The sequence below is a fragment of the Thalassophryne amazonica genome, chromosome 2, assembly GCF_902500255.1.
Source record: "Thalassophryne amazonica chromosome 2, fThaAma1.1, whole genome shotgun sequence".
Classification (NCBI taxonomy): domain Eukaryota; kingdom Metazoa; phylum Chordata; class Actinopteri; order Batrachoidiformes; family Batrachoididae; genus Thalassophryne; species Thalassophryne amazonica.
Genome location: NC_047104.1, coordinates 58,936,479 through 58,960,508, shown reverse-complemented (window position 1 = coordinate 58,960,508; position 24,030 = coordinate 58,936,479). Strand labels below are relative to the sequence as shown.

At 40.6% G+C, this 24,030-nt stretch overlaps 1 protein-coding gene across 2 annotated transcripts; it reads right to left on the bottom strand.

Annotated features, from left to right (window-relative positions):
* Positions 1 to 131: 131 nt before the first annotated feature.
* rec114 (REC114 meiotic recombination protein) lies at positions 132 to 24,030 on the bottom strand. Of its 2 annotated transcripts, none has more exons than XM_034186551.1 (6): positions 23,911 to 24,030; positions 17,866 to 17,955; positions 13,532 to 13,615; positions 13,170 to 13,343; positions 10,181 to 10,258; positions 132 to 315 (listed from the first exon to the last, which is right to left on the bottom strand). In XM_034186551.1, exons 1-6 carry the CDS (start codon positions 23,992 to 23,994, stop codon positions 151 to 153), a joined length of 675 nt encoding a protein of 224 aa, XP_034042442.1. In that variant the 5' UTR covers positions 23,995 to 24,030; the 3' UTR covers positions 132 to 150. The 2 variants fall into 2 exon arrangements, with proteins under 2 accessions (XP_034042442.1, XP_034042450.1); XM_034186559.1 differs by having other exon boundaries at positions 10,181 to 10,255.

Here is a 24,030-nt window from a genome sequence, read left to right as displayed (position 1 = left end):
AAGTGTTTCCTTTTACTGACTACATACAAGAAACATATCCTGCAACTAGTGTGTAAAAAACATTTCTAGCAGTATCAGGGAACAGAAAAGAACACTACACCACCACGTTCTTTGTAAACGTGCAACACAAACAATTTCAGTGACTCAGCCTCAGTCGTGAAGCAGTTTCCTGAACTCCCTCTCCACCTGTTCCACAAACCCATGAAAGCTGGGATCCAGCAGGCAAACACGCAGGAATTGCTCCAAGTCATCTTCTGGCAAAGAACAGTAGTGGTAAGTCAGAGGCAGTGTGGCAGAACACTCTCCCAGGAAACACTGTGAAAGTCATGGGACTATGTTAGTGCATACAAATAATGATAAAATTATCAATAAATGTCTTACTTTTAAGCTGCACATACTTCATGGAAACCACTGCTCCCAAGCTTTGGAACTGTTTAGGCATATAGCCTGTAAAACTTAAGAGAGTGATTGATACTGTTGTGTGCAAAAAAAAATGCATCCCCTTACTTTGAAATGGCAGAGACTGTACAAATCTTACCTCATCATCAGAAGTAAGAAAAATGCACAAAGAGTGCATAAAAAGAAAATTATAGTGGAATAATGGAAATTATAGAATGTTCCTTTGGATCTCCTCCCCTTGCCTCTATAACCTCCTCCAAACTTTCTGGAGGAGGTTATAGAGGCTAAGGCCCTAAGCAGCTTTTGTAACCTCTTGTAGAAGTTATGTACAATATGTAGAAATACAAACTGTATGGAACTTGATAGTAAATCTGTCTGGAGTAGGGAGTTCTCAAAAACAACTACAGTAAGACACCCCTGACAAGTGCAATATTTATCTGTTGCACTACCAGTTGTACAGCTTCATGGTGGAGTTGCACAGAGAAGGATTTTCATTCACAAAAAACATTGAATGTAGGCTTGAATCTTCAATGTGTTGTCTGGAAAACTGGAGCACAAATTTCATGTCGTTTGAAGAAAATCCTTCTTTGTTACACTCCACCATGAAGCAGTATAACTGGTGAGGCAAAATTTAGGGCCCCTTCACACATAGTGTGAATTTGGGTGATCTGTGCATAAACTGCGCATGAAGCCTGAATCGTGTGCAAAACGTGTAAAATTGCAGCTGCCTCGTACACCTGTTGCTACAACTATTTGCGCACACCAGCGGCTGAAAGACAGAGTGTGCGCTGTGAGAGCCCATCGAACCCTCACACGGCAGGTGTTGGCCAAATTCCAGGTGACACACACAAACATCTAACACCGCTCTCTTGGCACTTAGAAAATGTGTGGCCATTCGCACTATTAACACAACAGTCAGCAGACAATCGTTGTGCTGGCAGTGAAATTTGTATAAGTGCTCCACGAGTGTGGCTTTGGTGTGCGCGCTGAACTGACAGGAGGTGAGGCCACGGACAGAAGCGGCTGTGGAGATCTGTCGATCTGGACATCCCAGCTGGACAACACGTACTGTGTTTGGACAGACATGGACTAATAACTGCCCACTGTGGGCAGTTATTGTGTCCATGTGTCTGCTTGCTGTCTTCACATGGACATAAATAAAAACATATGAGGTCTGTTAGAAAAGTATCCAACCTTTTTATTTTTTTAAAAAACCTAATGGATTTGAATCACGTGTGCTTGCATGAGCCAACCTTGAACCTTCGTGCGCATGCGTGAGTTTTTTCACGCCTGTCGATTGAGTCATTTGCTTGTAAGCAGCCTTTGTGCACTTTTTCGGCACATGTCGCTGTGACAAGATTTGGCCATGAAAAGAGTTGCAGCGAAATTCATGCCGATGGCTTCGGCACAAAGCTGATGGCAGAGCAAAAACGCCACCGTGTTGAAGTCTCACAGGACATGTTGTGACATGCCCACCTCTTCCACAATGTCTCAGATAGTCACACGACTGAAAAGCCATCGAAAGCCGTCTGAATCTTCCGAATGGTGGAAGAGGTGGGCATCATTTTTCAGAGTCCAGCATGTCCTGCGTTTTTGCTCCGCCATCAGCTTCGTGCCGAAGCCATCAACATGAATTTCGCTGCAACTCTTTTCATGGCCAAATCTTCTGTCACAGTGGAATCTGCCGAAAAAGTGCTGATGTCCACCTCTTCCGCAATTTCTTGGATAGTCACACGACGGTCCCGCATCACCACAGTGTTCACTTTGGACGTGATTAGGGTTGCCAACTCTCTGAAAAATAAATAAGGGACACCTCACCGCCAGGGCCGACCGGCCGACTGACCATTGCCTTCACCCTTCCCAGCGTCTGTGTGAAACGATTTTTAACCATTTGACTGTTGACTTGACCCTGAATTTAGGTAGATGCATACATGCATTTGTTCTGATATGAACACATGGAAAACAAATTATTATTTAGCAATTTATTTTTAGTGCAAAATAAATTTTCACTCACAATTTCAATATGAGCATTCTGTCTTCTTTAAAAATAAATCTCTGTAGTGCTATTGCTTAACTTAAAATTGTATAAATTAACAAAAAAAAAAAAAAAACAATAGAAAATTTGCATCATCCAAAACAATGTTAACAGTGCAAAACATTGTAACAGTGCACATTTACACATTTAGTGTAATAAAAAGTGCAAAAAATAAAGTCTGAAAAGTAAACAATACAGTTGTCGCGCACCTTTTCCACCCAGCCATTTTCCTTTTCTCATTCTCCCCTGTATTTTTGCATTCTTTTTTGTTTGTTTTTTTTTAGGAGGAGGAGTAACGACGTTACAGACATTGCTGTCCGTAGGCATATCTGCAGTGCCAGTGTCGGTGTATGTATCGATATCAGCTATGCTGATTTGTTATTGTCGTCCAGCGACCGTCGTCGGCTCATGACGTCGGTATCTTCTTGCGAGCAGATGTCCCTCGACCAATGAGATAAGAGTGATTCTGTATTGTTAACTCGTGTCTGTCAGCTCATTGGTGAAAAGCAGGAGAGAGGCTGGGATCAAATTTACCGTAAGTTTCCATATAAAGCGCCAAGTCAATTCCATTGACATTTTACAGACTTTTTGATTCTCACAGAAATACGGGACAAACTGCGTCCCGTTTCAGGTCAATACGGAACGCACACTTTTATTTCCAAATAAGGGATGATGCTGTTTTTCAAGGGACAGTTGGCAACCCTAGATGTGATCTGGTCATTTCAGCGTGTTGATGGCCACCCGGAGTGTGGCTTGCTCTCCACCGTTGTGCAGATGTCTTTAAACCAGTTGTACTGCTCCTTAATCTGTGTGATGCCCATAGGATCATCACCGAAAGCCGTCTGAATAATCCGAATGGTTTCCACCTGGCTGTCGCCCAGTTTCTGGCAAAATTTGTTGCAGTCACGCTGCTCCAGTCATTCCGCCATTTTCCTTGCAAAGAAAAAACGACGAGAGACAACACCCATCCTCACACAAAGGCTGCTTACAAGCAAATGACGCAATCGACAGGCGTGAAAAAACACGCATGCGCACGAAGGTTCAAGGTTGGCTCATCCAAGCACACGTGATTCAAATCCATCAGGTTTTTTTAAAAAAAAAAGGTCGGATACTTTTCTAACAGACCTCGCATATCGCTGTGGCGACGGGCTGCACTGAGTACGCACGCATGCTGCAGCCCATTGACAGTCTGCCCCAGATCGAAACGCACCGTCAGATCATAACACACAGTGGGCGATCTTACTGTCATGTCACCCATGTGAGCTCTGTTCCACATGATGCGGTGTCAGTCGCGCCATCCACAAGACGTGTGTCGGGCCAGCAGATGTGGACATGATGAGACGAGTGAACTGCTTCTCATTCATGTCATTTCATGACTGTACGTCTGTGACCATGGGTCATCTACAGAGGAACAGATGGATCATACTTGTATTGTCCGCTTGATAAGAGGGATTCAATATAATGCAATGTATTTATATGGTGTGTGTGTGTGTGTGTTTTTTTTTAATACATCCATGTCCTTCCTGATATCAGGCAGTTTCCTGCATCTTTCACAGGTCAGTGAGGGTAGCTCAGTGGTAAAGTTTCTGACTGACAACCAGAGCTTTTGGAACGCATGGGTCTGAATCCCGTGCATGTCATGTATTTTTTTTATTATTATTTTCACAGCAGCTCTGTGATGTGGTTACACATCGCACTGCTGCTTGCACCGTGTTCCCGTGTGCACAAAACCGTTGCAACATATGTATATATATATATATATATATATATATATATATTTTTTTTTTTTTTCTTCACAGCTGCTGAGCGGTGTGTAACCACATCACGCTGGCACTGTGTTCCCGTGTGCACGAGCCATTGCACCAGCATCATACACACCTGCCCGTCGGCGCGGTTTCGTGATGCGTTCATACGCGTTCTCCCGCTGTGAGTCGCCCTGAGTTCTACGTATTTGGGTGATTCTTTAACTACGGGCACTATTGGCCTTGTAAATGTAATTTCCACCACACCATTGCCTTACAATATAAAGCGCCTTGGGGCAACTGTTTGTTGTGATTTGGTGCTATATACATGTGCTCTGATGTCACTGTTTATCTCCATAGAAACTACCCAAACAATCTTTCATACAAACTGTTTAAAGGGACATTACAGTGTTGTGGTGGAAATTACGGCAATAGTGTGGGACAACTACATTTTGTTTAAAAAAATCACAACAGTTGTATGACACTGAATACCCCAATTATGTTTTGATTATTTTACTGATATTTTATTCAGAGATATTTTAAAACATTAGAAAAAACGTTTTTTTGCCATTCATTTTTATCATTGAAGATCAAAAGTGTGGGTGTGGGACAAGCACAAAACGGCAATATTTGCATATAATGATGCTGAAAAAAGGTGAAAAAGTCACCATAGACTACTAGAACAAATTTCTTAAAACACTTTCATTGTAAAGATAACTATAAAAGTGTGAAATTTGATATTCTGTTATTTCAACATTATCATTGACAGTTCAAATGAAAGCTTGAATCTAGGATCATATGCACTTCTTTTGAGATTTTTTTTCTTCCAGGAGATGCTGAAAATGTGTCATTAGATACAGAGTTAATTTGGTTATTGGGGCCCCACAGGCCCTAGACCCCGGCTCGACCCCCTGCAAATTTTCCTTGGATTTCACAATTTTCATTTCACAGCCATGTCATGATGATGATGATGATGATGTCAAAACACAAACCAAGCATGAAGTCAAATGAATTGTCTGTCAACCTCAGAGACAAGGGTACAGAAAAATTTCTGCTGCTTTGAAGGTCCCAATGAGCACAGTGGCCTCCATCATCCATAAATGGAAGAAGTTTGGATCCACCAGGACTCTTCCTATAGCTTGACGCCTGTCTACACTGGGTGATCGGGGCCTTAGTCAGGGAGGTGACCAAGAAAGCGGTGGTCACTCTGTCAGTGCTCCAGCATTCCTTTGTGGAGAGAGAGAACCTTCAAGAAGAACGACCATCTCTGCAGCAATCCACCAATCAGGCCTGTATGGTAGAGTGGCCAGACGGAAGACACTCTTTAGTAAAAGGCACTTGGTAGCCCGCCTGGAGTTTGCCAAAAGGCACCTGAAGAACTCTCAGACCATGAGAAACAAAATTATCTGGTCTGAGGAGACAAAGATTGAACTCTTTTGGCATGAATGGCAGGCGCCATGTTTGGAGGAAACCAGGCACCATCCCTCCAGTGAAGAATGGTGGTGGCAGCATCATGTTGTGGGGATGTTTTCAGTGGCAGCATCATATTGTGGGGATGTTTTCAGTGGCAGGAACTGGGAGACTAGTCAGGAATGAGGGAAAGATTAATGCAGCAATGTACACAGGCATCCTGGATGAAAACCTGCTCCATAGTGTTCTTGACCTCAGACTGGGGTAACGGTTCATCTTTCAGCAGGACAATGGCCTTAAGCACGCAGCCAAGATATCAATTAATGGCTTCAGGACAACTCTGTGAATGTCCTTGAGTGGCCCAGCCAGAGCCCAGACCTGAATCCAACAGAATATCTATGGGGAGATCGAAAACGGCTGTGCACCGCTTGAGAGCTTGAGAGGTGCTGTAAAGAGGAATGGGCAAAACTGGCCAAAAATATGTGCACTAAGCTTGTGGCATCATTCAAGAAGACTTGAGGCTGTAACTGCTGCCAAACAAAACACTGAGCAAAGGGTGTGAATACTTACGTACACGTTTCTAGTTTTGTATTTTTAATAACTGCAAAAATTTCATAAAAACCTTTTTCATTTTGTCAAAAGTGAAGTGCTGTGAAAACTTTTCTGATGCACTGTACTTCTGTGAGAGGATACAAAAGCTGCTCAGAGAAACCCAAAGATGTTGGAAGAGCGTCTAAAGGTAAATGGAGGACATACAAATCATTCCAGAACATTTAATAAAGGTTGAAGCAAACTTTTGGACTGAGAATTTTCATTATTTCACTATAACTTAATTTTATACACTGTTTGACCATTTGTATTACTTCTGATGATGAGTGAACATTTATATGAGCTGTATTGGCATTAAATACGCTGATGAAAACATGTCTTTCTTAACTTTTCCTGCCATTTTAAAGAAAGGGCTGTAAATTCCTGCACTCAGCTACAGATAAATCAGACCTTTTGTTCCAGACTGTTAAAAGGGATATAATGAGTATAAACCATTTAAACTTTGGTGAACTTTGATGCTGCAGATCAATCCAAAAAAGCAAGTTTGTTTTGCTTACGAGGTCTGTCCAAAAAGTAACGGACCTTTTTAATTTTTTCAAAAACTATATGGATTTGAATCACGTGTGATTGCATCAGCCAAGCTTGAACCTTCGTGCGCATGCGTGAGTTTTTTCACGCCTGTCGGTTGCGTCATTCGCCTGTGGGCAGGCTTTGAGTGAGCACTGGTCCAGCCCCCTCGTCGGATTTTTATTGTCAGGGAAATGGCAGAGCGACTGCCACTTTGCTCCATGAAATTTTTTTCAGAAACTGTTAGAGACAGCCAGTTGGAAACCATTCGAAAGATTCAGATGGCTTTCGGTGAAGATTCTGTAGGTGTCACACGGATTAAGGAGCGTTAAAACCTTTTTAAAGACGGCCCACAGCGGCGGAGGACGCGCGGCGCACCGAGTGGCCATCGACAGGCTCGGTGCCGCTCATGGCGCACAACAAAAAAAAACACCTCCGTGTTGGAAGTCTCACAGGACATGTTGTGGCATGTCCAGCTGTTACACAATTTCTCGGATACTCACTCGACTGAAAAACCATCGAAAGCCCTCTGAATCTTCCGAATGGTTTCCAATACAGAGGTGTTTTTTTTGTTGTGCGCCATGAGCGGCACCGTGCCGACGCGAGAAATCCTCCGCACGTCTTTCATTACAAAATCTCCTGTAACAGTGGAATGTGCCGCAAAAGTGCTATGTCCAGCTCTCTTGCCATTTCTGCGGTAGTCACACGATGTCCCGGATCAACACAGCGTTGAGTTTGGAAATGATCTGGTCTGATGATCTGTCGATGGCCGCTCAGTGCACCGCGCGCCCTCTGCCGCTGTGGGCTGTCTTTAAAAAGGTTTTAACACTCCTTAATCCGTGTGACACCAACAGAATCTTCACCGAAAGCCATCTGAATCTTTCGAATGGTTTCCAACTGGCTGTCTCTAACAGTTTCTGACAAAAAATTTCATGGAGCAAAGCGGCAGTCGCTCTGCCATTTCCCTGACAATAAAAATCCGACGAGGGGGCTGGACCAGTGCTCACTCAAAGCCTGCCCACAGGCGAATGACGCAACCGACAGGCGTGAAAAAACTCACGCATGCGCACGAAGGTTCAAGCTTGGCTGATGCAATCACACGTGATTCAAATCCATATAGTTTTTGAAAAAAATAAAAAGGTCCGTTACTTTTTGGACAGACCTCGTATGTAATCGAAGTACCCGTCTGCCACGTGTTGGGAAAGACATGTCTGAGCTTGTGGCAAGGAATAAAGTTACCATTGGATGCATTATGGTAATTGGGACTAGCTGTAGCTGATAATACATGTCACTTGAAATGAGCTTGTCAGTTTTTTCATTTCCAAAGCCGAGATCATCACTGCTTGTTTAAATTACCGTCAGAAAGGCAAAAAAAACAAACAAACAAACAAAAAACAAACAAACCTTGAGTTATTAACTCAACTAGAAGCACTCAGAGAGTGCAAACCTCCGCCAAGGCCATGGGGTCACTGACGCCATAACATCTACACGCCGTGGAATCATTGAACCTAAAAAAGTCTAACAATGATGTTTGCTCAGTCAGTAGTAAAAAAAAGTTTCATGTGCTGTGACTGGATAGCATGTATCCTTAGCGCTTGGCATCACAGTTTATTGCAACTTGCACCTTTCCCAGAAGCTACTGTCATCTGAGCACTGATATTGATATTGCATGTGCTTATAGACAAAAACAAATAAGAGACAAAATTCAATTTATTATTCAACTAAACTGCAAATATATGAATTTTTTAACATTTATGAAACACTTCTCTAAACAAGGCCATAGGGTCACTGACCCTAAAGAGATTCCCTCCTTGGCACAGTGATCTATTCAACAATTCAGTGTTACAACCAAAACTATGATACATACACTTTTCTTTCCTTTATATTTGACATCCTTGACCATGAAAACATACCACTAGAACTTGGAATCACTTTTATGTCTTTATTAGTTCAAAAGTTATTGTATAAAAACGATTTTTCGGTAATGGCGGTTTTCTTCTGGATCTAGCTCCATAACATTTGAAGCTACATCAAATCTGATGACACCTTACTGAATCAGTACAGATTCAGTTACAATTTGGTGTTAGTTGTGCATCTGTAGCTTCATTTGTCACCTCACACTGACACATTTTCTATTTTCCCTATATTTTTGCATATTCTGGATCACTAGATGTGGAATCCGGATCCGATCATCACCAAACTTTGTTGTTTGATAGAATATTTGACTATGTTACACCCTAATTTTTTTCAAGCCTTTCTGCCTTGTTTTTGTGGAGTTAGAAACTAGAATGTCAAAATTCCCCCTATCCCGCAATGGTGAAGAATCCTTTAAAATTTCCTGGATCCGGATCGTGATCCAGATCACCGCTAAAATTTAATCACTTGTTCCTCTTGTCATTTCCAACCACTCCACAAAATTTCATCAAAATCCGTTCAAAACCTTTTGAGTTATCCTGCTGACAAACAGACAGACAAACAAACAAACGTGACCGAAAACATAACCTCCTTGGCGGAGGTAATAAATGCTGGTAGGAGCAACAGATACACATAGGGTCTCAGCTGAATTTGACACATTACAATTAATTTCATTTCTTTATCTGAAGCAGAATTGTTATTTACAGTTGTGCTCAAAAGTTTACAAACCCTGGCAGAAGTTTAGGGGTTTTTTTGTGGCCATTTTTCAGAGAATATGAATGATTACACAAAAACTTTTTTCACTCATGGTTAGTGGTTGGGTGAAGCCATTTATTGTCAAACAACTGTGTTTACTCTTTTGAAATCATAATGACAACAGAAACTACCCAAATGACCCTGAGCAAAAGTTTACATACTCCTTTTCTTAATACCGTGTGTTGCCCCCTTTAACATCAACGACAGCTTGGAGTCTTTTGTGGTTGTTGTGGACGAGGCTCTCTGATGGTAAAGGTGCCACTGAATATGTCTTGGACTTTATTTACATTAATTACAAAGAAATACAAACAGTATGGCACTCTATGGTAAATCTGCATGGAGTAGACAGTTCTCAAAAACTGAGTGACTGTGCAAGAAGGAGAAGAGTGAGGAAAGCCACCAAGACACCCAGACAACCCAGGAGAAGTTATGAGATTATGTGGCTGTGATTGGAGAAATTGTGCACAGTGCAAACTTTGCATTTTGCATCACTACTCTTAGCTTCATAGTGGAGTAGAGCAGAGAAGGATTTTCTTTCACCAAAACAGATCAAATCCAGGCTTGCATCTCAGATGTACCTTCTGGCAATTTGTAGCTAAACTTTCAGGTCTTCTTTTTAAGAAAATCCTCCTCCATACCACCACCTCCTCCATACCAAGATGGATAACTGGTGATACAAAATGCAAAGTTTGCACTGTGCATAATTTCTCCAGTCACAGCCACGTAAGCCTATAACTTCTCCTAAAAAAAAAATCTGCCAGGGTATGTAAACTTTTGAGCACAACTGTACTTCCATCACAGCCAGTACCTGGGTAAGACGCTTGATGGACACTTGACCTTGGACAACATCAGGCTCAGCTCCCATGTCCTCTCTCCGCATGGTCTGCTGACATAAGTGTCCATAAGACAAGAAGAATAACAAAAATAGAAACTTGACAAACACGGCATGACACTACACTAAAAATTTTGACCAATGGTTACTTTAAAAATTTGTGGCAACAAAGTGACAAATAATATAATTTAATAGATTTTAAGTCCTACAATTCTGATTAAAAAGTATTGAATATATTAATTAAAGTTAAACAAAAAAGTACATGTTAATAAAAGCAACAGTTGAAATGTGTTGGATTTAGTAATAGCATGCCGAATGATGAGTTACGTATATCGGCAAAAAATATTTAGTAAATTTCACGAGGAAGGGCATCCAGCACACACCAGATGTCCTTCTTGATGCAACTCCACAGTACATAGAGAAACATGGGAGGGGTGGGGCTTGAACCAGGAATCTTCTGTGCTGAAGCCAAGCACACTAACCACCTGGCCACCATCAGTGCCCAACTCACATTCTAGCACATTGTTGCTTAATTCAACACATTTACACTGGTGTTCTTATTTATCTGTACCTACAATAATTGTTTAATTTTAATTTTGAATTAATGTGGAGTTGCATCAGGAAGGGCATCCGGCGTAAAACCTCTGCCAATTCAACATGCAGATCCACCTTGGATTTGCTGTGGCAACTCCGAGTGCAAACAAGGGAGCAGCTGAAGGGACTTACTTACTATCACAGGACTTAAAATTTTTTCAGTCATATTGATTGTCTATTTGTTGTTATACCCAATATCCTGACCAAACCTAAGTAAACTACTTAAGTTTGGTCAGGATATTGGATCGTGTAAATGTATTGAATTAAGAAGCCATGTGCTAGTACATGAGTTCAGCAGGGGTGCTGGACAAGTGGTTAGTGTGCTTCATTTCAGTGTAGAAGGTTCCTGCTTCAAACCTGACCTTTGCCGTGTAATGTGAAGTCGCATCAGAAAGAGCATCCAGTGTAAATCCTACACTGCATGCTTACCTTGTGAAATTGGCTAGGATTTGCTGAATATTTTTTGGGGATATAACTCGTGGTGTGCTATTACTAAATCAACACAGTTTAACTGTTGCTTTTATTAACATGTACTTAATTTTTTGTTTAAGTTTAGTTAATATATTCAGTACTTTTTAATCAAAATTGTAGAACTTAAAAGCTATTCAATTAAATTGTGTCACTTTGTTGCCAATTTTTTTTTTCAGTAACCATTGGTCAAATTGTTTTTACAGTGTACAGCTTTAAGAGGGTGATCAATGACTTCAGAACTAATTGGAAAAAAATCCAACCCTCAAAGCCCTTTCATTTTCACTGAACTCGTTCAATGTGTCTGTCCACTAAAGGTCAATTTCAGACCCACAGCAGAGCCACTTTCTTTCTCAGCGCTTCATGTTAGTGTGTTAAAGCCCAGAAGAGCTGTTTTGAGTAGAAACAATAAAACACAACAGGAGTATAAGCAATAACACAATACAGTCTCTCTATTATTTGTGTGGGTGCTTACAATTTTTCAGCTCTTGGGAAAATGTGTTCATAATGAGCAACACGAGTGTAAATCAATTTTAGTAAATAAAATAAGGAATTGCATAATTGTCTTAAAGGCCACTTTACATTGCTGTTTAATGTGTGGGATGTTTGAAAGGATTGGATTTATTTTATTTTTGTAGCTACAGTCCATCACATCCAACCTACTTTAGGTGAAACGTCACCTTTGATTTTCAAACAGCACTGTAAATAGCACCATCTAGTGAGAGCAAAATGGCTACTGCTGATGTTTTTTATGTGTGTCTGAACATAATATACTGCATATAAATACCTTTGCCCCCTCTTCTGAGGTGGTAATGGTGTGTGTCTCCCTCAAGGTCAGGTTGTCTACCAGAGGCTTGGAAGTGCTGTAGTCCTTGATGCAGGAAACTGGGGTTCAAATCCCAGTCGGGATAAGCCTCCACTTAATAGCCCTTAGGCAAGTCACCTAATGCTACGCAAGCCTACCTTGAGATTTGAGTGAGACACATAACACTCAAGCCATACTGACTCAGATGTTGTCTGGGGTTAACAAGGTCCATGTCAGGTTTTGAGGAACGAGGACAATGTGATGGAAAAAATGCTACTGGAACAAGACAGTCATCCACACGGATAAAGAACACACCTATCTGGCTATATACACACACACATACACGCACGCGCATATGTGTGTGTGTGTAAGGGGTGGGTGCAAGATCAAGATCATGTCAAGCTTTCAGACCTCGAGTCTGAATAATTAATGGTTATTAATATGAAAAGCTTTTTATTTATTTATTTATTTTTTTACAGTCAGTGCCAGACACTGTGGTACTCGTATATGGGCACCCTTCTTCAAAATTTGACTTTTAACATTCCAACTCTTTCAGGTTAAATCAAAGGGAATTTAAATATAATACTATTGGTATTACTAACAACAACAACAATACAGCCACTATTTTGTTTCTTTCAGGAAAAAGAGGATAAAATTAAATAGTAGATTTATTTATTTGTTTTTGGTGAGGGTGGGGATAGGCATGTTTGGAAATTAGAGACAGAATTTTCTGTTGTCCAAGTGATTCAGCAAAAATTCCATCAAACAGTACAGTACACTGTAAAACATGCAAGATGTTCAAAAACCTGGGCACAGTGGTACCTATGCATGGTGTATAATTTAAAATTTGCTAAATTCTTTTGTCTCGTATGCTTAAAATCTCTGGATCACATGACAGTAAATGAAGCTCATGTTTAGGACAGTAACAGAAAAACTGATCCTAACACAGAAACTGTTTTTGTGTGTGTGTGTGTGTGTGTGTGTGTGTGTGTGTGTGTGTGTGTGTGTGTGTGTGTGTGTGTGTGTGTGTGTGTGTGTGTGTGTGTGTGTGTGTGTGTTAAACTGTAATTTTACTTGCTGAATTTTGAAGTAGGTTACCTGCCTCAGCGGTGCGGTGATCTCAGACGGGGGCTGATTAAGGGACTGCGCAGAGTCATTCTGAATGCTGACAGGCACGTACTCCTTCAGTTTGTTGACAGCACTTGAACACTGCTTAATGGCTTCTGCTCTGCTTCTGCCAGCAAACTGGACCCTGATCATGCGGCTCTCTCCCTACACAAACCCACAAATCTGTTAATTATATTTCCCTGTGCAGAAACGTTCAATGGCAGCTTAGGCATTTTTACCTACAGAACCAGATTCTTACTACATACAAATCTGTCACTATTAGTTTTAGTTTTGACTTCATTATTAATTTGATGAAAACATATGAGCCATTTCTGGATTGTAATGCAACTCACCTCCAGAGTACATCGAAGCATCAGATTATCTGCTTTTTGGTGCACTTTGAGAAAATCTGAGCCAACCAAGAGAAAGATTACATCCTGCAGAAATACAAGAACAATCAGTATTCAGGATGACACAGGCAATGGTAAAGGTGGAATGTAATGCCTCATGCCTCTGGCAAAAAGACGTTGCGCAATATTGAGTTCTGCTTTTGGCAAGTTGAATTTACAAAACCAGAATGCCAAATCCTGCCTGCAGGGGTCTCTGTTTACTCAGTAAAACAGAGACGAGCAAACAGGTATTCAGACTGTCCTGCAATACCACCAAGTGTGTTTGATTTGACTTGTATTAGTTTATTACGACAGCACAACAATCAAATAGTGCAATATTCTACAGCTGAATAAGGTAATAATTTGCAGAAAAAGTTTGACATTTTTAGTGTGAAGAATATTCAAGACCCTCAGTACCCCCTCAAACGAGCAATGGAGCCTTCCTAATGTAACTCAAGTCTTAAATCAGCTTAATGTCTCAGTACTGAAAATAGTAGCATGGGGTCGGTGAGGATGGCCTAAAATATATATAAAACATGGTATAATTTTGAAGCACATACATTAATGGTATATATCATCATGTTTTTTTTTTGTTGTTTTCATTGATTTCTAAATAAATGCTTCTGAAAAAGTAAAATACTGACATGGAAACTGCATGGTAACTATTACTGCCCATTTAACTGTATTACTGGGACATATGTCACATAATACAGAAGTATATTAAACATGTATTCTGTAAAACTGCAAGAAAAAAAAAAAAGTGCAACCACAGTAAATATAATACAATAATACAACACCTTTTGCCAAGAATATAAAAATTTGTCTAAACAACATGCATAATGCCACATCCACAATAAAAAATTACAAAATAAAAATAGCTGTTCTTCAGTTACAGAGTTGCAGAAATAGGTAAAATGATAAGAGATCCTTGTCTGGCATATTTTAGTAACTATTTGTTGTAATAATTGTTTTATTCCTCCGTCTCTGTATCTGAGCTGAATCTTTCCTGTTTGTGCAATATTTTAAATACAAATAACTCTGAAACTACTTTCAATTTTTGGGCTTGTTGTTTTGTATTGTGATTTGTACAATCAAAAATTCAATGCTGACAGACCTGAGCCATACATACATGTCATGTATGGCTCAGGTCTGTCAGCATTGAATTTTTGATTGTACAAATCACAATACAAAACAAAAAGCCCAAAAAAGACCAAAAAATAAAAAATAAAATCATTTCCTTTAACACCATACCGATATGCTGGCAATATCACCTAAGTCATCCAGAGGCATACATTTTTAACTTATGGTTCAAATTTTAACCAAAGTAATTTTGGACAAGTTATTTAAAATTACTGTCATGTCTGAAGTTTTATAAAGTGAAAATACGAGGTCTATTAGAAAAGTATCCGACCTTATTATTTTTTTCAAAAACCATATGGATTTGAATCACGTGTGATTACATCAGACATGCTTGAACCCTCGTGGGCATGCGAGAGTTTTTTCACGCCTGTCGGTTATGTCATTCGCCTGTGGGCAGTCTTTGAGTGAGGAGTGGCCCACCCTCTCGTCGTTTTTTTCATTGTTTAGGAATGGCTCAGAGACTGCTGCTTTGTTTGATCAAAATTTTTTCAAAACTGTAAGGCACAACTGAGTGGACACCATTCGATAAATTCAGCTGGTTTTCGGTAAAAATTTTAACGGCTGATGAGAGATTTTGGTCTGGTAGTGTCGCCGTAAGGACGGCCCACGGTGCCTGACGGCGATCTGCGCTTCGAGGCGGCAGCGTCTCGCCGTTTCAAGTTGAAAACTTCCACATTTCAGGCTCTGTTGACCCAGTAAGTCGTCAGAGAACAGAGAACTTTCAGAAGAAGTCGGCATGAGGAGTTTATTCAGACATTCCATTGTTAACGGACATTTTGTAATGAAAGAACATGCGGGCAGAGTCGCATGTCGGGCCGGACCCGACCGCGGGGGGTTGCGACAGGAAAAACACCTCCGTTGGAAACCTTAACGGGCAAGTTGGAACATGCCCAAGCTGTTAAACACTTTCTCAGTTACTCACTTGTTGAAAGCCATCAAAAGCCGCCTGAATTTTACAAATGGTTTTCAACACGGAGGTGTTTTTCCTGTCGCGGCGCACACAGATTTGCCGAGTCGTCACGGAAACGACTCGGCGAATTTGCGCGCACGTCTTTCATTAAAAAATGTCCTTAAACAGTGGAATGTCCACATAAAGTCCTCATGCCGGCCTCTTCTGAATCTTCTCTGTTCTCTCACGACGTCCTGGGTGAATTAAGCCTTAAATTAGGATGTTTTCAGCTCGAAACAGGCCAACGACGGCGCCTGGAAGCGCTGCAGGACGTCCCGCTCTGTGGGAAGTACTTACACCGACAGAAACACCCCATAATCTCTCATCAGCCGTTAAACGTTTCACCGAAAACCAGCTTAATTTCTCGAATAGTGTCCACTCGGATATTCCTCACAGGTCCAGAAAAAATTTTGATAAAGAAACGCGCGCCGTCTCGAGCAGCGTGTGAAACAAAGGAATTCAGCCGAGAGGGCGGGACCACATCTCACTCAAGGCCTGCCCACAGGGAAATGACATCACCGACATGCGTGAAAAAACTCATGCATGCGCACGAGGGTTCAAGCATGATTGGTGTAATCGCATGTCATTCAAATCCATATAGCTAAAAAAAAATAAAAGGGTTGGTTTATTATCTAAGAGACCTCGTATCAGATATATGTTTTAGTTTTTAAGTAATGTGCTAATTTTTAAGGTTTTGTGAGCACATGCTGTTTCCAGCAGTGCATTATGGGTAGGATGATGTAATCTCAGTACAATCACAACAGGACAATTGCATTTCAGACACTCTGTTCAGGCTCCACGGACAACAGCATTAAACTCTAGTGCCTAAAACTCTTGTGAATATATTCGCTGGGTTTATAGACGTTGTTATTGTATTTGCGTTTGTTAAATTCCACGCATTTTAAATGTAGCAGACAGGGATTATCTGGAATTTTGTTTTCAAGGCCTCTACTGCCATCTACTGGCCAGTAGTGTTCATGGCAGTATTCGCCCTAAGTACTAAGCGTCTGGGCACCAAATCAACTTTTTGGCTTTGCAAATGGCTTTTTTTTTTTTTTTTTTTTTTTTACAAATGAACTTTAAAAACAAAACAAAACAATAGCAAAAAAAAAAAAAAAAATAAAAAAATAACATTACAAGACAGCTCTGCGGTGTTTGCACAGGCACAGTGTGAGCGGTTAGATGCTTGTAGCTCTTCAGCAGCAGGATACCCTCACGACGGCCGACCACAATAATATCAAACAGGTTTCATTTTCATTGGACCATATGATCGGCGATCAGGAGGTGGTCCTGAGATGTTAAACGCAGCTTGTTATTCCATGTACACTACACGATGCAGGACGCACAATTAACCTGAAACTCGGTCCAAAAACTTCCTGCATGAAAAATCATCTCGCACAGTGTAAAGCACGTTTTACAACATCATAAAACGTGCGCATATTCTCTCCACATGCAAAACATTTTGCAATGACACTTCCAGGGCTCCGTAAAAATGCCTGTTTTTACAAATAAAAAAATGGAATATTTGACAAAAGCACATTTATCTGTAAACACCAACACACGACAGACGCCACATTAACGTGTTGGTTTAGTGTTTAGCAGAGGCACTTTTACCCAGAATCCTTTGCGATCTGTCTGTTTGTTACAAAACCTCAGAATTAGTGCATTATTCAACATTAAAAGATATATGCTATATTTTAACTTTGTACAAATAACAGAATTGACATTAATGGAGTTATTGTATCAGTATTAATGTTATTTCTAAATCAAAACCATAAGTCAGCATGACTTTATTTTTCAAGACCTCCGCCTGACTGGACCATTATGACTGATAGAGAGTTGGCTTTATGGCTGCTCTGAGTGTCTCTACTGGGAGCTCTGTAGTGAACAAGTGCTTCCAGCAGGGGCAGAATGTTCAAAGAAATAAGTGTGGTCTTATTGTTTGGGTCTATTATTACTTTTAAATTTTACTAGAAACTGTTGTGGCATTAAAACTTAAATTTGTTTTATTAGTAGTTGTAAATGTACCAGAGACAATATTGGAATTTATCGGTTATCTCTAACTTCCAATACATTTTTGGGTGGTTTATTGTTTTATCTTTATCAAAGATAACTTTCCAGTTATCTGATTATCTGTTATCGAAGTTCATTTTTTTGGTTATCTGTGCCCACCACTGGAAATTACACAGTCTAACTGCAGTCTTCTTACCAAACATTCATGACCCTGCAACACCATCAAGTGTCCCGATTCTGCAATTGTGAGAATAATTCCCGGTTGACTGTCTTTAGCCTCAATCACCTGGTGAATGGAGAAAATAATATAAAATCAATGTTTGTACAGAGTCATCTGATTTTTTTTTTTTTTGATTACCACTTAAAAACACTTGCAAGAACAGATGTACTTATTAATTAAATGAAGCATCACTACTAGAAAATTACAAGGTTCTATAAATTTGGCTTAAAAGGTCCAGTATACCAACCTGTATGTGATTGTAGGACTGCACCTGGTCACTTTAAAATAGTAGCTTGGAAAATGTGCTTTATTCTCCAAGCTCACACATTTACTGCACATCCTGCAGATTTCACTTTGCAGTTGTCAATCATCTGCATTCACCCTGGTCATACTCGAGTGCCAGAAGAAAAAAAAATGAATAGAGCTCTTTATCCCTCACCTGTCTGCCAACGCGTTGAAATCATTACTGATTTTTACCCGTGGCCATCAGAATATAGCCATCGGGTATTGCAAAGGCTTTGCATCTGTCCATCCCTCTGTTCATCCGTCCATCTGTCTGTCCGTCTGTCTGTGCTCAGCATAAGTCCAGTCCTATTACTGCCAAGGTCTTCAAATTCACAGGGAACATTCTTCGGACACAGACCTTGGACAAGTTCAAAAATGGCTAACCTTGACCTATTTTAAGAGGTCAAAAGATCACATTCTGTTTCCTATTTTTATGCTATGAATCATGCAAATCTGCTTTTTTGGGGGGAGGGGTGCAGCCAATCAGAGTAGAGAGGCACCATGACATCACTGGCTGGTCTCGCTAGCTGCTAATTCCGCTGCGTTTCAGGGTAAATCTTGTGCATGCGCATCACATGCGGTCAAAGGTAACTTCGGTCTTTTTTAAAAAGCTCATGTATACACACATGCACGACATCCTGCAGGTGCTGTTGAAGGGTAAATAAAATATTGTTTATGATTGATTGAATTTATTCTGCAACATCAATATAAACATACAATGGTGAATGTATCAATGACACAGGGATAACACAATAAAGCATAAATGATTATTTCCACTGTGAAATTATCACATGACAAAATAGAGGGGCTTGATTGAACATGTGCAAATTGTAATTAAGACAACAGAATCGTAATAATTAATGTAAATAACAACAAATGTACTATATATATATATATATATATATATATATATATTTCATTTCATTCATTTTATTTCATTCAGTTCCAACCACACAACCAAAAATCATTCCAAAAGAAAACATAACAAACGTAACAATACACCTGAATGAAAGGGGGTAGAAAGAAGAAATATATATATATATATATAGAGAGAGAGAGAGAGAGAGAGAGAGAGAGAGAGAGAGAGAGATCTATATATGTATATAGATATCTATAATCTATATATAGTTTGCACTGGGATACCAATTAAACAACTGCAAATTAGAAAGAATACCCATATGGCCGAGGATATTTTAGCATTGTGTTATATTTATAATGATATCTGGTGGTATTTTTCATTAGTGCTATTTAGAAAATATATTTCTGAGCTGGCAATGATGAGATCAATTGAGCTTAAATATTTGTGGGCTCCATAACTAATTAAAGTAAAATAACACCTTATTTTTTCAATAAATATTATAAAATAATAGCCGGAAGGGCAGCAATAGAACCTACCCACTGTGTATAAGCTTGAACATGAACTTTCCTGACAGTTCATAGTCAATTCTCTTGATTTTGGTTTCCCATATTTTTCTCCTTTCTGTATCGACAGGAAATCTATACATTTTATATCCGTTTTCAGATCAATTTCTGCATCCATATGCACATCATCCTGCCATTTTGAAACTTTTTGGAGAGTAAAAAGATGCATCCAACAGCCTACTCCCTTGAGGTGTGTGAGATTATCAATGTGAACAATGTGCAATCTCTCTGGCACTGGAAATAATATTGTGCCTGTCAGTCAAAACCCTGGAACATTGAATGTTGCCAGTCTCAGTATGTAGGTACTCTAAATCATACACCTCCAGACTGCCATCTGGAGTTTTGACTGGTAAGTGGAAGACAAAGATACAAATCTTAAAGATACATTCCCACATTTATGTACTGTATAGCACCCAATCATGGTCCATTTCCATTCCTGGTCAGACTACCTGTCTATGTGCTTCTAAAAGACCCTTCATCTGCATCTTTCCAGTCCAACCTTTGATGGACTGGCATCTTGCCCAGTGGGAGTTGTAGACACTGACAAAATAGGCCTTAGGCCCTGTATTGAATTTACTAATTCTTCCAATCATGTCCCAAAATGATCATTCCAGGAGATCTTGTACAAATTTAGAAAGTATGTGATGGGAGGGGATGGTCTAGATAGTGTGCCTTAATTGAGAGAGTAGCAACATGACAAGTTGGGAAAAAAATGGTCACGCAACTTGTGGTGCCATCTTGGGTTCAAAATAGCACTTGCTGTTAAGCCATCTGCATGTAAATCCAACTATTTTATTTATTTATTCGCTGAAAATGATGGGTTGTTGTGAATTTGGATGCACAGACACAGCAAAGGCTTAAAGATGTACATATTCCCTTCAGATACGAACAGAAGAAAAATTTGGGAAAATAAAGTCAGCCGTGTGGAATGGAAGGATCCTTTATTCAGTTGTTCCTTCAAACACAAACATCATTAAAATCACTGATTAACTGATTCCACCTGCTCAAATTGATGTTAATCAGTGAAATCACCTGCTGGAGTAGGTGCTTGCACAGAAAACCTGCACCTTCTTGGCCCTTTCTGGAACCAGTTTGAGACCTCTGCCCTAAATGCTCCTTTTGCACAATTCACTGCTTGCATGGCAACACGCTGACCCACTGTTTCGCAGTTGTGAATCTCACGCCATCTTGCAGCCCGTGACTCACGAGAGGTCAGTTTCAGCAGAGTTCCGGTTCAGGGCACAATGTAAACAAACCTTGTGAAGTATGGACAACAAGACAATATTGGGCATGGCAGAAGTCCATTATATACCTGCTCTAGATAACCCTCTTGGGAAAACGTGTTATCATCACAACTGCCTGTGAACTCGCTGGATAAGCGCCATCCACATCCTCACTAGACATTGTTTATGGCCCCTTCACACATAGTGCGAATATCTACAACTCAGGGCAACACCCGTCGGAGCAGCTTGTATGAGTGAACCATGAAACATCGCACTGACGGGCAGGCGTGCACAATGCTGTTGCGACGGTTCGTGTGAGAACGTGTAACCACACCAGCTGCACGATGTGTAACCACATCGTGCAGCTGCTGTGAAGAAAAATAAATAAAACAATTTAAAAAATACATGCTGCGACCGTTTTGTGCACGCAGGAACACAGCAGCTTTTCACAGCACCTGCGCGATGCTGTGAAAATAAAAAAGAAAACTTACAGGCCACCCACAGGAATCAAACCCACGCCAAAAGCTCTGACTACCAGTCAGAAACTTTACTACTGAGCTACAATCGATATCCTGTAAGACCTGCAGGAAACTGCCTCATATCAGGAAGGACATCAAATCAATTCAAATCAAATCAATTTACTATACTTTGACTATAATTGAACCGATACCTTGCAGGGCCTTTTCAAATCAAATCAAATCAATTTTATTTATATAGCGCCAAATCACAACAAACAGCTGCCCCAAGGCGCTTTATATTGTAAGGCAAGGCCATACAATAATTCCGGAAAAGCCCAACAGTCAAAATGACCCCCTGTGAGCAAGCACTTGGCGACAGTGGGAAGGAAAAACTGCCTTTTAACAGGAAGAAACCTCCAGCAGAACCAGGCTCAGGGAGGGGCAGTCTTCTGCTGGGACTGGTTGGGGCTGAGGGAGAGAACCAGGAAAAATACATGCTGTGGAAGAGAGCAGAGATCAATCACTAATGATTAAATGCAGAGTGGTGCATACAGAGCAAAAAGAGAAAGAAACACTCAGTGCATCATGGGAACCCCCCAGCAGTCTAAATCTATAGCAGCATAACTAAGGGATGGTTCAGGGTCACCTGATCCAGCCCTAACTATAAGCTTTAGCAAAAAGGAAAGTTTTAAGCCTAATCTTAAAAGTAGAGAGGGTGTCTGTCTCCCTGATCTGAATTGGGAGCTGGTTCCACAGGAGAGGAGCCTGAAAGCTGAAGGCTCTGCCTCCCGTTCTACTCTTACAAACCCTAGGAACTACAAGTAAGCCTGCAGTCTGAGAGCGAAGCGCTCTATTGGGGTGATATGGTACTATGAGGTCCCTAAGATAAGATGGGACCTGATTATTCAAAACCTTATAAGTAAGAAGAAGAATTTTAAATTCTATTCTAGAATTAACAGGAAGCCAATGAAGAGAGGCCAATATGGGTGAGATATGCTTTCTCCTTCTAGTCCCTGTCAGTACTCTAGCTGCAGCATTTTGAATTAACTGAATGCTCTTCTCACTCTTCTCATGTCCACAACTAATGGTCCGGTGGGTCCGGCCGGCTGTGCACGCGTGTTTTGCCCTGAAACACATGTCTTGCAGACGCTGTGCCGCAGGACAGACACCGCGTCATGTAGAACAGAGCTCACCTAGGTAGTGTGACAGTCTGGGTAGTGTGACATGCAGCAGTCGCCTGCTGCGTGTCCATTTCAGCTTGGGGGCAGCCTGTGTGCACTTGGCTGCAGTGTGCACTCTCTCGCTCACTGCAGCTCGTCGCCAAGCAATATATGTTTTTATTTATGTCCATGTGATGACAGCAAGCAGACACATGCGCGTCACAGTGGGCAGTTGTTAGTCCATGTCCGTCCAAACACAGTACGTGTTGTCCAGCTGGGATGTCCAGATCGACAGATGTCCACAGCTTCTCTCGGTGGCCACTCCTCCTGTCAGTTTAGCGCACACACCAAAGCCACACTCGTGGTGCACTTAGACAAACTTCCCTGCCGGCACGAGAATGATTGTCTGCTGACTTGCTGTGTTAATAGTACGAATGGCCACACATTTTCAAAGTGCCAAATGTGCGGTGTTAGATGCTCGTGTGTATCACCTGGAATTTGGCCGACACCTGCCACAAGAGGGATCGACGGGTTCGTACAGCGCACACTCTGATTTTCAACCACTGGTGTGCGCAAATAGATGTAGCAGCAGGTGTATGAGGCAGCTACGATTTTACCCGTTTTGCACACGATTCCTACTTCATGTGCACTTTATGTACAAATCAACCAAATTCGCACTATGTGTGAAGGGGGCCTTACATGCGCTGTGAGATGCCGGAAGTCTGCTGGCGGTGCATTCTGGGAAGCACAGGGGGCCCCCAAGGGGATTATGGGAAATGTTAAAGTACAGAATTGGTGAGTGAATGGATAAATGAATGTGAGCCATCATGGTAAAAGCATTTTGAGCATTTCCATCAGATGGAGATATGTTGTTGAAATGCAGTCCATTACATGCCTAAACATTTCCAAAGCCAAATAATAAAAACAGCAAAAATAAGACAGACTTAGAAAAATATATTTTGAAATCATTTATGCAACAGATAAAGATGTGTTTTTTTTTTTGGGTTAATGTTGGTGATTTTAATGTGGCCTGTGGAAACCTTTTTCAGGCTGTTTTATTTCATGAAATACCAAATACAACAGCTTAATGCAATGCTAAAGTAGAAGAAACCAACGGAAACTCGCATTTTACTTTGAAATATTTCATTGTAATTATGAAAACTGAGCTAATTGTGGAAATTGCTGGAATGAAATTAAGTTAGAGCCTTTTCAAAAAATCTGATATTACCTAAAATTGTGTGTAGCCTAAATAAATAATGTTTTATTGATTATATCATGTTGGAATGTGGAGAGACAGATATTTAGTCATTTACCAGCACTTAATGTAGTGTTTCCACCCTGAATGCTAAATGTCATACTAGCTTACACAAGCTAACTAGCTATATGTTGAAAAGGCTAATGTAAAGCAGAATAAAATGAAATGAAGCTAGCCCATCAAGTCAGTCAAAGTCACTGTAACTTAACAAACTGTACCTTCCACGGTGTGGTGGCTTTGCCTCTGGAACTTGGTATTAAACGTCCAAAACGTTTTAACTTCCAAGTCTGACTGGTAGCCATCTGCACTGATGCTAGCAGGTTTGTTAGCTTTTTCCT

Coding starts and splice junctions, on each gene's coding strand:
- rec114 (XM_034186551.1), bottom strand. CDS start 23,994: ATGGCTACCAGTCAGACTTGGAAGTTAAAACGTTTTGGACGTTTAATA. Junction 13,344..13,531: donor TGCTTCGATGTACTCTGGAG/GTGAGTTGCATT, acceptor GGGTTTGTGTAG/GGAGAGAGCCGCATGATCAG. Junction 10,259..13,169: donor TCACCGCACCGCTGAGGCAG/GTAACCTACTTC, acceptor CACTTATGTCAG/CAGACCATGCGGAGAGAGGA.